Consider the following 13,289-nt stretch of genomic DNA (forward strand, 5'->3'; position numbering starts at 1 on the left):
GGTATTTTGCGGAACTAGCACAGTATTTGGCATCAAAAAGCCCTCAAGATTCAATCCTTGCTTTACTTACTGTTCACTCTGCTTTTGAGCAAATCACTGAATCCTTCTGGGCTTGTCCCCTTATCTGTAAAAGGGATGGCTCACCTCACTAAGAGTGGTGTTGGATTTCATGTAGGTCTACGTGGGGATGCACACATACAGGGCTGGGCACAGGTTCATAGCCAAAAGGTTAGGATCTCAAGAAAGAAGGGGGTACTTTGGAAACCATGTGAATGGATGAGAGCAAAAAACTGGGGTGGCCAAAACGGAACAGTCTGGTTGGATAAAAAGGCCAGAGATGGGGGTGGGGAGTCACTGCTAATGGGGACAGTGCTGCTTTTTTGGGATGATGAAATGTTTAGAAGTTAGTGGTGCTGGTTGCACAACTAATAGTAACTAAAACCCTTCAGTACACTTTAAAAGGGCGGATTTTATAGTACATGCATTTTATTTCAATTATACTGTTATTTTAAAAAAGGATGCAGAAAACATGAATAAGGACATTTTGGAGAGGTAATGGAACATGAGGGATTTTCAAATTCTCTGGTGGGGTAGAGAATCAAGTTCTGGTCTGTAGTGTAAAAAGTCATTATTTAGGGAGGATAAAAACCCATTTCTCTTGCTAAATTCTACAATTTTACATTCCACCATACCTTCTGAAGTTTCATTTTGAGAAGAGATTCTCCTTCATTTCTTGGGTTATCAGTGGAATATTCCTATGATGTTTTCGAACAATAGGTGATGGGCAGCTTTTCAGTACCTGTGGTGTTTCACCCTGGGTTTTAGGACATCATGAGAAATACTTACAGATACCAAAGATTTCATAATTACTACTGCAAACTGCCTCGATGGTACCGTTTCAATATAAACAACCACAGACACAACCATTTAGATTTCTAATTTATTATTAAATTACATAACAAAGCTTCTCCTATACAGTCAGAAAATGCACATTTAGATGAGAACAAAAATTAAGTACAAATACAATAAATCTGGTTCCAAGAAGCTATTTTAAAAGCAAAAACATAAGAAAGTGCATTTGGAATAGATTTTTAAAAATCTGTATTGGCATTTTTCATGAGGAAACATCTTTCATCATGGTAAAGTGTGACTGGAATTGATTAAGATCCCTCAAGACATGGCTCAGCTTTGTCTCAGCTTTTTATCCAATAAACATCCCTCAGTCACTTAGTCCTTCCTTATTTTCTTTTCCCAGAGAAGCTTAAGGATATGCAGGTTTATAAAAGAATGACAAGCTTGGTTTATAAAGACCATGATGAAAAGCCCTGCATCTGAGTAGAGACCAGGCTAAATAATCTCTGACCCAAAAGGAGAATGGAGCGCAATCATTTTACTTTTCTGAGTGGAATCCATTTGTGCGTTAGTTACATTTGCCACAGACTTTGGTATCATCCTAGACATGGCCATTTATCCTCCACAGCAAGTTAGAGAACTGGGTCAATTTCTAAGAAATCATATCTGGCTAATGATCAAACATGAGGTATTAGAAAACCAGAAAGGTTAGTCCAGTTCTTTAAAGTCCTTTTCATCAGGTTGAGATTAACAACAGTGAAATAGGAAATCAATGGTGGGAATGCAAGTCCAAGGTGCCTCAGTTCCATAGAGGCCAAATGTCATGACATCAAAAGGCTCAGTAAGTACATTTTCCTAGTCAGATGTATTCAGCATCCAGTAGGAAAGAATTAAAGTAAATATTATTTGGTTTCAGGTATAAAAAGTGCCCGCGTGATGTCTCCTCTCTTCACTTGTCTCAATTCTTAGGATTTTACTTCCATGCCTGATCTGCAGTAGGGAAAAAGGCATTCTCTATACAAGTGAATTTTGGTACAAAGGAGAGAGGAATAGCGAAGAAGGAAAGCCCTTTTCTAACACTAGAAAAATAAAGGGTGAGCAATGCAGGTTACAGGGAATCCTTCAGCATCCTTAAAACACTAAGAAGAACATAGAGAGAGCCAGGACAGATCAACTGAAGAACTTGGGAGATCTGGGTTTGAATTTAGTCAATTAAATATTTTTAACTAAAGTTATCAGCACACATTAAAACAAAATCTCAGAAGTATATTTTTGGGAATTTTGTCCTTTGTGTTGCCACGGTTTTTCATACCTCTTAGTGAAAAAGATAGTTCTGAATAGTTACTAAAATGATCCCAAAGGAAAGAGCCATTATTATATAAGAAAATGGCTGAGGGAGAATAATTTCCCCTAAGAGGCAACTTCCTTCTGACCTCCCAGCTTTAAATAGCAACTTACAGTTGGCCCCTGAGCCTAGCAGCAGGTCTGTAAGGGCAGAAGGAAAGGGGAGGAAACCAGGATGGTTTAAAAAAAAAAAAAAAAAAAAGTTGAATGGCACGAAACTGAAAGAGTTCAAATCAGCTATCATGGGATTCAAATCCTCTTCCTGTAAATGGCATACTTCTATTTCCTTATTCCAGGGCTTGTTTCTGCGAATGAAGGAACTGTAAGAGGAGAGGATGAGCCCTGTCCTAGCTATCTACATTTGCCCTGGGTCACCTCACTATGGGCTGCAGCCCTGGGCGGTTAGTCAGACAGACCTACCTGACACCAACATCTACACCAAGCCTTTTCAACTTCCTTGGAAGAACTAGTTTCTTTTCATAAAGAAAATAACCAACATAATTCTATTACTTCATTTAAGCATAACCCTAACTGAAAGGCTCATCACCCATCAAAAGTATGTGTTTGCTTAGTGCAGCAAGCTAAATTAGCTCAGGTCCTCAGTTTACTCTCACACAATCAGCTTTAATGACTGTACCAAATAATCAGACCAGTAAAAAACACTGGTAGTATAATTAAATAAATAACTTTATTTATGATACTTCAGATTTTATAAATGCCAACCATACAGCAACGAAAGTCCCATAGATTCTAGCTGAGGCACAACCACCAATCAAGGCCCTTTGAAAAATCAAAGATAATAATAAAGTGTCAGGGGAGAGAAGTTTTGTTCTCCCAACAGAGAATTTAATAAATGAACTTCTCTAATCCTTTAAGGGTCACGTTGGGAAAACTTACTTTCTTTTAAGGGCATCCCCAATCAAGTAACTGATCGATCAACCCATATTTAGAAAAATAAACCCCATAGTTAAGAAAAAAAGGTATCAAATGCCTTTCATACCCAGGGCATAATAAAACTTAGACACCAGAAGAAAAAACCTCTCAGTTTCTGTACCAGACCAGCGGTTAGCATAGCCATCAGCCTGTGTATTAAGTTCATCTGAATGTCATCACCTACACACTGTAATGCAGTTAAGAACTACATGCTAATAGCATTTTATTCCCTGTGGCACAGTCTGAAGCCAATACTGTAAGTACCAGAGTCAATTCCAATGGTGAAGAGCGACCTTCTTACTTGGTGAGGAGTGCAGATGTTGAAGTCTTCAAGCTATTTGTGGTAGTTCAGTTAGACAAGTCATACATTTACAGAAACGGAGAAATGGTTAAACCTGAAAAGAATTCTGGTGGGTAGTTTAAAATTTTGTCACTGTCCAGATGATAGAAGACAGGTGCAGAGAGAGATTCTGTCACATGCACCTTCAACAGTAAAACCATTCTCTGGATGTTTGGAAAAAAACAGATTTGGAGTAAATAGATCTTCGTAAAACTCAGAATTCCTAATACATCAGGCAGTAGTTCTCAAACTTTTGCTCCTAGATCATGGAGCATTTATAAATGGAATTATCTGGATGGTGACCCCGCAAATCAATGTCTTTTTACATGTGACTTGTTGAATAGATCTCACTGAAAACTGAGCAGTCCCCTCATTCAGGGTTAATCCTGACATGATGAGGAATTGGTGGGGGCAATGACAGACACTGGCTATTAGTTACTTTTATCATGGTAGAACCGAAATTTCATTTACTTGTAGTAGGAAATATTAATCCAATGGAAGATATAAACAAAAAATCAAAACAATGACTGACAAAAAAAGCCTGTTATTCTTGATGCTTTTCCAGTAATACAGTCAACCCTAGTGTGCATACAATTTACAAAAAGAAGAAGGAAAAAAAAAGGTTTTTTGCAGTGTTTGTCTTCTGTTTCAGACAACCTCAACTGTGTTGAAGTTGACCTGTTGGCATCTCAAAGAATCTGTGAAAAATGTAATTTTCCTTGAATACCAAAACAGGGATGCAGAGTAGAAATTTATAGCACAGCTTATCAAGAAATGACTTGTGATTTCTCATCATGAGTGTAAAATAAAAGGACAAGAACTATTTTTATTCACAACCCAATCTGGGGGCTAAAAGGAAAGCAGTCTTTGGATACAGAGAAACCTGGTTTTCTGAGGAGTCCAGCTCTAAGACCTGGCTTGTCATCAGCCTTCAACACAATTACTGAAGCACAGAAACTCTGTTTCTGATTGGTTTACTTACCTCCTGGGAGGACAAAAGCAACTGAAAACTTTTTTTTTTTTTTAAACTAAAAACAGAAGGAAATGTGTGTTAGAAAAGAGAGCACAGAAAAGCTGTGGCTTCAGCTCAATCTGACCACGTGACAGAGTCCAGGGCTATCAGTCGTGGATTAATCCTGCTGGTGAGGCTAATCATCAGGACAATCAACTTCTCCTTCCTACTTTTCCTTATTCCAGATCAGGGTGGGAAAGTGGTGGCTGTCCAGAGTCCCCGGAGATGTTCCATCAATGGAAAGCATACAGCAGCAACAGGATGGTACAGACGCCAATGACACCGCCCAGGATGAGGGAGTCTCGCCGCTTCCTCAGATTGATCCGCTGGATCAGGCTGTTCACAGCAGGAAAATGATCTTTGGGAAATCTTTATTAAGGTCATATTTAAAGAAGCCTCTTTAGTGAAAAGTCACAGGAGTCACAAAAATAGAGATCAGTGTAGTCCAGAAACAATAAATAAGAAGAAGAAATACAGGGGAAGAAAATTACACTGAGGGAGTCTTTAAAAAACATATGCCCCAGCTGGGGGTGTCCTACTAAACAAGGACCCAAACAAATCGAGGAATTACTACCAAGCTTCAGGTCAGGGTGGGAGCCAGTGTGTGAATGGAGGAACAATGCAGGGCAGGGAGGCACAGGTAACAGCCACCTCCCACTGCCGCCACCCTGTTCCGCACCCCCCAACTCCCTCCTTCGGCTCCCTCCCCCTCCCCCACCTCTCCATCGCTCTTTAAACCCCCTTCTCTGAGGAGAGTAGGAAATTTTGCCAGAAGAGTTTTGAAGAAGTAACTGATCTTCTCTTTCAGGGTGACAACCCCCTTAGAATTGGACAATTGGTGGGAACCAACTCTAGGGTCTGAATAAATCAGTTGCTGGTGAATTATTTAAATTTTTTAATTTACTTTGCAGCAGTAGGTAGGATATGGTAGGAAAGTGGGTTACACTGTTCTAGCTGTCCTACTTGGGAAACATAAAAAAAGGAAATTTCCAATTTTAAAGGTTTAAAAACAGTCACAACTATATTTTACTTAGTATTTCAAAGTATCTTCATACTCTAGTTTGTATGTTGTAGACCAAAGCAAATGCCTGCGCATCCTGTATTGTTTTGCACGTCCAACAATATACCTGCAGTGCATCCTCTTTAACAGAGAGATATCCTATCGAAGTCAAAAAACCACCAACAAAAACCACCTACAATACTGGACAGCTGGAATAATACCTCCACGCTGTGAATCCTGATTGCATTTTCCTGTAACTAAACTACTCAGCAGGGACTATATTCGTGCACTTATATATTCTACATATTATATGATTAGGACCATGTCTTCTACTAATCTTGAATTTCCCTGTCTACCCAGAATAGAGCTTCACATACCGTAAGCATTAATGTGTTTTTTGAAATGACGAAAAAAAAAATTTGCAGAAATAATTTTTTAAAATATACAAGAACAGGAAGCATGAAATAATAGGCAAAAACTTTTACAAGGTATCGGGAGCCTGGGTGGCTCAGTCGTTAAGCATCTGCCTGTTAAGCATCTGCCTTCGGCTCGGGTCATGATCCCAGGGTCCTGGGATTGAGCCCTGCATCGGGCTCCCTGCTTGGCGGGAAGCCTGCTTCTCCCTCTCCCACTCCCCCTGCTTGTGTTCCCTCTCTCTCTGTGTCTCTCTCTGTCAAATAAATAAAATCTTAAAAAAAAAAAACTTTTACAAGGTACGAATCTCAAATAGAGCAAATGCTTAATCTTTTTTTGCTTAGTAAAAGGATCAACAATCCCCTTATAAGGAGTACGCAAACTTCTGGCATTAGGAAGCCCTGTCTCTAATGGGCACCTTTCTGTCCAGTTTACCTTTAGGGAGCCCCCTCCTTCTCCTACATAGTAATCTAGTTCAGTCCATGTAATAGTGTGGGCTGACCTTGTCCTCTGCCATCAGGTATATGTACAAACTCAGGATTGGCTAGGAAGAATATTTATAGTGACTCTAGCTGGGGAAACTACAGTCTTTTTGAGACTTTTATCACAGCTATTAGAAAAGACCCCCCTTTCCATGGGGATTTCTGAACTAACAGAAGGCGACTCGTATAGCCATCTCTGTCACCATGAGGAGAAAATCTGAGAATGAGGCCAACCACAGGAAAGAAGAGATGGAGTAGGTAGGGGGAAAAGAGAGAGGAAAGGCAGATTAATAATAAAATCTGACAATAAAATCTGAGCTCTTGAATCGATCCATGCCTTAAGCCAAATTCTACCCGAGAATTTTAGATAAATATAAACAAATTAATTCCCTCCTTTCCCTCCTTAAGTCAGTCTGCATTGGGTTTCTGTTACTACCTCTCTATGGAGTCCTGACTAATACCCATTTTACTTGATTTTTTTGAACACACATTGTTCTGGAAGTATTATAATTTGATGATACAGTGTATATAGCAGTACTCTGTCAATTGTATAGCCCTATATAAAATACAAATGATTGTGGATGTGTGGTTTTATACTTAGGGTAATGGAACAGGAACAAAATTCACAAAAAACTGGAAAATACCAATACACTTCAGGATACTCCTTAGGCAAGTAAGTATCAAACTAAAAGTGATCTTAAATTATCTTGGACCATGGGTGCCTGGGTGGCTCAGTTGGTTAAGCGACTGCCTTCGGCTCAGGTCATGATCCTGGAGTCCCGGGATCGAGTCCCACATCGGGCTCCCTGCTCAGCAGGGAGTCTGCTTCTCCCTCTCCCGCTCCCCCCTCTTGTGCTCTTTCTCTCTCTCACTCTCTCTAATAAATAAATAAAATCTTAAAAAAAAAAAAAATTATCTTGGACCAGAAGGTACTCAACTTTTGAAAATTATAGATCCTTCCTCCCTTAGTAATTGGGAAAGAAAGCTTTTTTCCTCCAAAAGGCTTGACTTTTCAGAGAGTAAACAAAATGTTTCAGAGTAGCAGGCTTACCAGTTTCTCCACTGGGTTTCATGGAAATATTAGTAATCCTAATTCAGTAATCAGGAAACTCAAGAATTAAAAAGGTAGAGGTCACAATAAACTATCCTAGCATTCAGCCTGTGCATGAAGAGTCACATGAAAATACTCTACTGGCAGTTACAACTCATCTATGTGCATGGCTGTCTGTCTCCTTCCTTCTTCTAAGCATCTGCCACTGACTTAATTCTCCAAACTGGAAAAAGAAGAAAAAGCATGTCATTTACAATGTTGAGGTAAGAATAATATATATTGTAGCGTTCTAACGTGGATTCAAGAGCTTTTAAAATGTAAAATAATTTTCTGAGTAATTTGAAAATTCACATTTATAATTTTTTTCTAAATCTACTAATATCAGACTTCTCGTGTATAATCTTTTACAAATGGCACTAAACAGTATCAACTTTTATAAAGTAGGAATTCAAGGCATATTCATATTATGTAATTACTAATGGCCTCAACTGCTGATGATGGCAACCTGACCAAAAAAAAAAAAAAAAAAAAAGCAAGCACAGACACCTCCCCCCTGCCAAAAACTAGAGACTTCAAACTTTCAAAAGGATACTGGCCAAAGTATTCATTTTGCTCTGAATCGACTTCAACATTCCTCTCTGGGAAGTCATGTTTTCTTTTGTTGCCATAGCAATGCTGAAGGGGTAAAAGAGAAGATAATTAATTACATTGGCATTTAAAATTACCCTGCATGGATCCACCATACTCTTATTAAAAAGTGAACAGAAAACTAAGATAAGCAACATCACCTTGAAAAGCACAGGCAAAAAATAAAAATCATTTCCCAAGTCACCTTCACATTGTCCTTTTCCCAAATGACGACTCCAGCCCCGCTGCTATCCTCTGATGTCTTTTTGGACAAGGCAGTAGGCCATTTCCTGTGATTTTTCCCAATCAGTTAAGCATCTGCCTTCAGCTCAGGTCATGATCCCAGGGTCCTGGGATTGAGTCCTGTTTCTCCCTCTCCCTCTGTACTCTCTCTCTCTCTCTCTAAGTAAAATCTTTAAAAAAAAAATGGTTTTCAAAGGGCCAGCTACTAAAATATCCTTAATCAGGAACTGTTGAGAGGAAAGTAGGAAATTACGATCATAAAAATAGAACCAAAAGTGTAACACATCACAAAATATTCATATATAACCAGTCCTTAATTTATGAAAAGATTATGTTCCAGAATTCTACTTGGGAACCAACTAGGCAGATTTTATTTTTTTATTTATTTGTTTATTTGACAGAGAGAGAGAGAGAGAGAGAGAGAGAGTGAGAGAGGGAATATAAGCAGGGGGAGTGGGAGAGGGAGAGGGAGAAGCAGGCTTCTCGCAGGGATCCCAACATGGGGCTCAATACAGGACCCTGGGGTCATGACCTGAGCCAAAGGCACCAGTGACAGCACAAGCAGGGGGAGTGGGAGGAGACAGAGAGGCAGAGGGAGAAGCAGGTTCCCAGTGGGGCAGGGAGCCTGATGAGGGGCTGGATCCCAGGACCCCGGGATCATGACCTGAGCCGAAGGCAGACGCTTAACCAACCTGAGCCACCCAGGCGCCCCAACTAGGCAGATTTTAGGAGACACATTCAACATTTTGCTGGGTTTCCAAACCAGTTGACAAAGGTTACACATTCACTAAATGACTGAGAGAGATGGGGTAAAGTCCCTTCTCTTACAAAGAGAACAGTCTCTTCCACGTGACTACTCTGATGTACTGTTTAAAAGAATCTCAGTTAATTTTTTTTACTTTCACTGCCAGGATTAACTTTCAACAGCCTTATCTCCCTGGACATTAGAAACCTAGAGGGCAGGGTCAGTATCCATTTTGATACGTAACACACAGGGGAGTGCTATAGATACTGACGTTATAAAAACAGCAGGAAACAGAATGTTCTTGAATAATTCTGAAAATATATGAAACATTAAAAAAAAAATAGCAACAGAGATGAAGAGATTCTGGGAAGATGATGATCAGAGCACATATTCCTGACCTCATCTCTGGTCTAATTTCCTCCATGGAGGAACACAAGAACAAGGCAGATATGAAGGGGAGGGGTCCATCTGAGATCCCAAGTTCTTTTGAAATCTCCAGGGAAGAAAGCCAGGTAGGCTATACTCTCTCAAGCAAGGGAAGAACCAAGGAACTGATGGCAGGGAAGACTAGATTTTCCTTCAAGCCTGGGGCAAAGACCTAGGTTTCACTGCATAGTGAGGAGCCCAGAGAGTGGAAGAGATGGACCTGCATGCATGGGAGCTGCAGTGATGGACGGAGCTGCTCCCAGTACCTGCAGCTGATAAAGGGCTGCTATGCACAACCAGAGGAACCTATAAGCTGAGAGCTGACAGTCCACCAGCTGGTGTGATGCCAAGCCCTGAAGAAGAAAAAAACTGCTGGGCCATCCACTACCACCTGTTATGCCTCTGCTTAGGGGTCTCTAATAGCCTGACCTATCTGGGAGCTGACTGAAAGTACTTTTGAACAGGCAACACCAGGTATCCTATTGGAGGAAAATGCTAGAGGGAGTACTCTAAGCAAATGGCAAATCAAAACTGAAATTTCAAGATTTGAGAAGGAGGCGAAGAAGAAACAAAAATGTGTGAGGAGATAGATAAAAGGATATATATTAGAACATTGTTTGATATAGTAAAAGACAAACACACAAAAACACCCCCCCTCCCATGGAAACAACTTTGGAATGGTTTAACAGATTATGATATAACCATACTATGAAATAATATTTGGTTATTAAAAAGAATAATATGGCATTTTTCTATTAACCTGGAGGAATGTTTATGATATACTGAATGATTAAAGCAAGCCACAGAATGTGTGAAGTATGAATGCTTTTTCATTTAAAGCAATAAAACATCTTTGTATATGTTTGTATGACAGTGAGAGCATATTTGAAAGACATTAACAACTGTCAGTTAATACATGTTACTCAGGGGATAGGAATGGAGGGACACTACCAGGAGATGAACTTTTTATACATTTTACTTTTAAACTGTTCCAATAAGAACATTGTACTTTTCTGAAACATACATATCTAATAAAGGAAATTGAAAAGAAAATTGCAGGAATTCCACTTGAGTGACTAAGAAATGTGAATAACATTATCAGCACCAAATCTGCTGCAGTTATTCACCTTAGTACCACTACGAATCAAGCAATGATTTATAAAAGTTTTTCTCAGATCCTAGAAAAGATCAAGAATTGAGGGGATCAGGTATCTCTGAAGGTAAAACTGTGGAATACAGCTAGAGATGGAAATCCTTAGAAATTTGTACAAGGAACTGCCAGACCCCTATATTACCCTCCCTGAATCATGAGGTCAGGTGACTGCCCCCAGTTCAGTAGAAGATCTAACCTAGAAGAGACCTCAGAGATAATGACACTTTGAAGCTCCCAATGAAACAGCCAGGCCCCCTTCTGATCATCCATTGTGAGGCCTACTACTTGGCAAGTGTCCCACCACCCATGGACACAGAATGTGCTTCCAAGTACTGGATTTTGGAGCCTTACCCTTAAATATGAACAAAGAGGGGTGCCTGGGTGGTTAGTTGGTTAAGCGTCTGCCTTCAGCTCAGGTCATGATCCCAGGGTTCTGGGATCGAGCCCCACGTCGGGCTCTCTGCTCACTGGGAGTCTGTTTCTCCCTCTCCCTGCTGCAACCCCTGCTTGTACTCTCTCTCTCTGTCAAATAAATAAAATCTTAAAAAAAAAATAAATATGAACAAAGAACAAAGAATCACTACAAATTTGAGAAGAGCCTCTAATGAAAGACAGAGATCCAAACAAACCAACCAGCAAACAGAAAAGTGAATCTGAGGAAACAGAGGCAATAATAGAAGCTCAAGAAAGTCTAAAATTAAATTATATTTAATGTCTTCAGAGAGAGAAAAGAAGGCATCACATCCATGAAACATATAAACATATAAATACATGTATATATGCATGTGTATATGTGTGTGTAAGAGTGTACTCACCCCTTAGAAAAGAGCAGGTGTAAATTTAAAAAAAGAATGGAAATTAAAACGTAATAGAAGCGTTGAAAGGACAAATTGAGTAAACCCCTCAGAAAGTAGAAAAAAAGGTAAATGGAAAATGAAGACAAGACAGGAAAAACAGAAGGTCCAACACATTTATTACCTTTTAAAATTAAAAACAAAAACCAGAAAACAAAACAGTGAAAGAGGAGGTGGGGAAATGATAGTTTAAGAAAATTTCCCAGAACTGAAGATGAGTTTCCAGATGGTAGGAGCCCACCCAATGCCCAGTGCAATGAACTGGAAAAGATGCATGCTAAACTCACTATGGGGAGGTTAAAAAACACCCAAAACATGGGGAAAAAAGGATGACCCTAAAAGCTTCCAGAAGAAAAAAGCTCATCACATACTAAGGACCAGATATCTTAACTGGCACTGGACTTAAAAAATAATACTGAAGGGGCACCCAGGTGGCTCAGTCAGTTAAGTGTCTGCCTTCGACTCAGGTCATGATCCCGGGGTCCTGCGATGGAGCCCCGTGTTGGGCTCCCTGCTCAGTGGAGAGTCTGCTTCCCCTTTCCTTCTGTCTGCCACTCCCCCTGCTTGTGCTCTTTCTCTGTCAAATAAATAAATAAAATCTTTAAAAAAAAGTACTGAAAATAGCCACCTTCACAAATTTCAAAATTAATTCTAACCTAGAACTCTAACTTAGCTAAACAATGAATCAAGAATAGATGTGAAAAGTTTAAAATTGTACCTCCTGTTCTTTCTCAGGAAACTACTAAAGAACGTGGTCCAGCATAATGAGGGAATAAACTAAGAATATGGAAGACACTAAATTCAAGAAATAGGTGATCCAATAAAGGAGGTTATTTGAAGGCAACAGGAAAAGGGCACCCCAGGACCAGTGCAGTGGAGCAGGCCTGGAGAACAACCGGATAAGAGTAAAACAGAAGGAAGCTGGCTATGTTAATTTTACACTGAATTTTAGATCCAAAAACCAAAAAGAACACAAGAGTCCAAACTAACAACATCCTTTGCATCATTCTTATTCATAATTATGTCTGTGATAGAATATGATACATTTAAAATGTGGTTGTTTTAACATAAATTTATAATGTACTTTAAAACGGGTATTATGGTCTTGTATAAAGTAACACAATTTCATTTAAAGAGAGGCTGAGCTTCTGAAGGCAATCTTTGAATCATATATGCCTCTGTTTTTTACACTGGGACTATCACCATCTCCCATGCACTTTGACTCAGAAGTAGATAAAGAAGATTAAAAAATAATTTCCACAAAGCACTTTGTATTCCTTAGAGAATGGATATGATCATCATACATTATGTTATTATCTTATTGAATATGCATGATTGCCAGTACCACACACAGTATATCTAGACATACTTTCTCATCTCATTGCATCATTTGGAGTCACTGAGTGAAATCTAGGTTGTTGTTATTTCAAGGGTCAAATACTCAGAGGCAAAACAGAAGCTCCAAATAATATATAATGCTTTTAAAATGATAAATCATTGATGTGCTTACTGGAATTTTCTTACCTGCTCTGTAAACTAAACTCAGACATTTATTTTTTCAACAACAGACAATACTAGTTATACATTTAAAGCTTAAGAATAAATATTAAAAATATTAGTTCTTTTCAATTAATTGATGCCAGAGTCTATATTCAGTTGTGCACATATTCTTAAAATCTCCAAAAGGAAAAAGTAAATTGTTACATACAGAATATGCAAAAATACTGTCTGACACTTAAATTTTATATTATCTATAAGTAATCATAACTAGCTTAAGAGTCAATAAAATTTCGGGTGAGGGAAACCCAGGGCC

At 39.1% G+C, this 13,289-nt stretch overlaps 1 protein-coding gene across 10 annotated transcripts in view; it reads right to left on the minus strand.

Annotated features, from left to right (window-relative positions):
- Positions 1-926: 926 nt before the first annotated feature.
- GOSR1 (golgi SNAP receptor complex member 1) overlaps positions 927-13,289 on the minus strand; it is a 57,047-nt gene continuing 44,684 nt past the window's right edge. For 8 of the 10 annotated variants that reach the window (XM_045889555.3, XM_045889554.3, XM_045889557.3 and 5 more), the window contains 2 exons: positions 8,021-8,103; positions 927-4,839 (listed from right to left, as the gene is read on the minus strand). In XM_045889555.3, the coding sequence (XP_045745511.1) occupies positions 4,715-4,839; positions 8,021-8,103 (208 nt within the window). In that variant the 3' untranslated portion in view covers positions 927-4,714. Of the gene's footprint in view, positions 4,851-8,020; positions 8,104-13,289 lie in introns of all 10 variants that reach the window. The other 2 variants (XM_064583175.1, XM_064583174.1) reach the window with 1 other exon arrangement.

Source organism: Mirounga angustirostris, unplaced genomic scaffold (assembly GCF_029215605.1).
Source record: "Mirounga angustirostris isolate CCGP_5_RB_7025 unplaced genomic scaffold, mMirAng1.0.hap1 SCAF_17, whole genome shotgun sequence".
NCBI lineage: Eukaryota > Metazoa > Chordata > Mammalia > Carnivora > Phocidae > Mirounga > Mirounga angustirostris.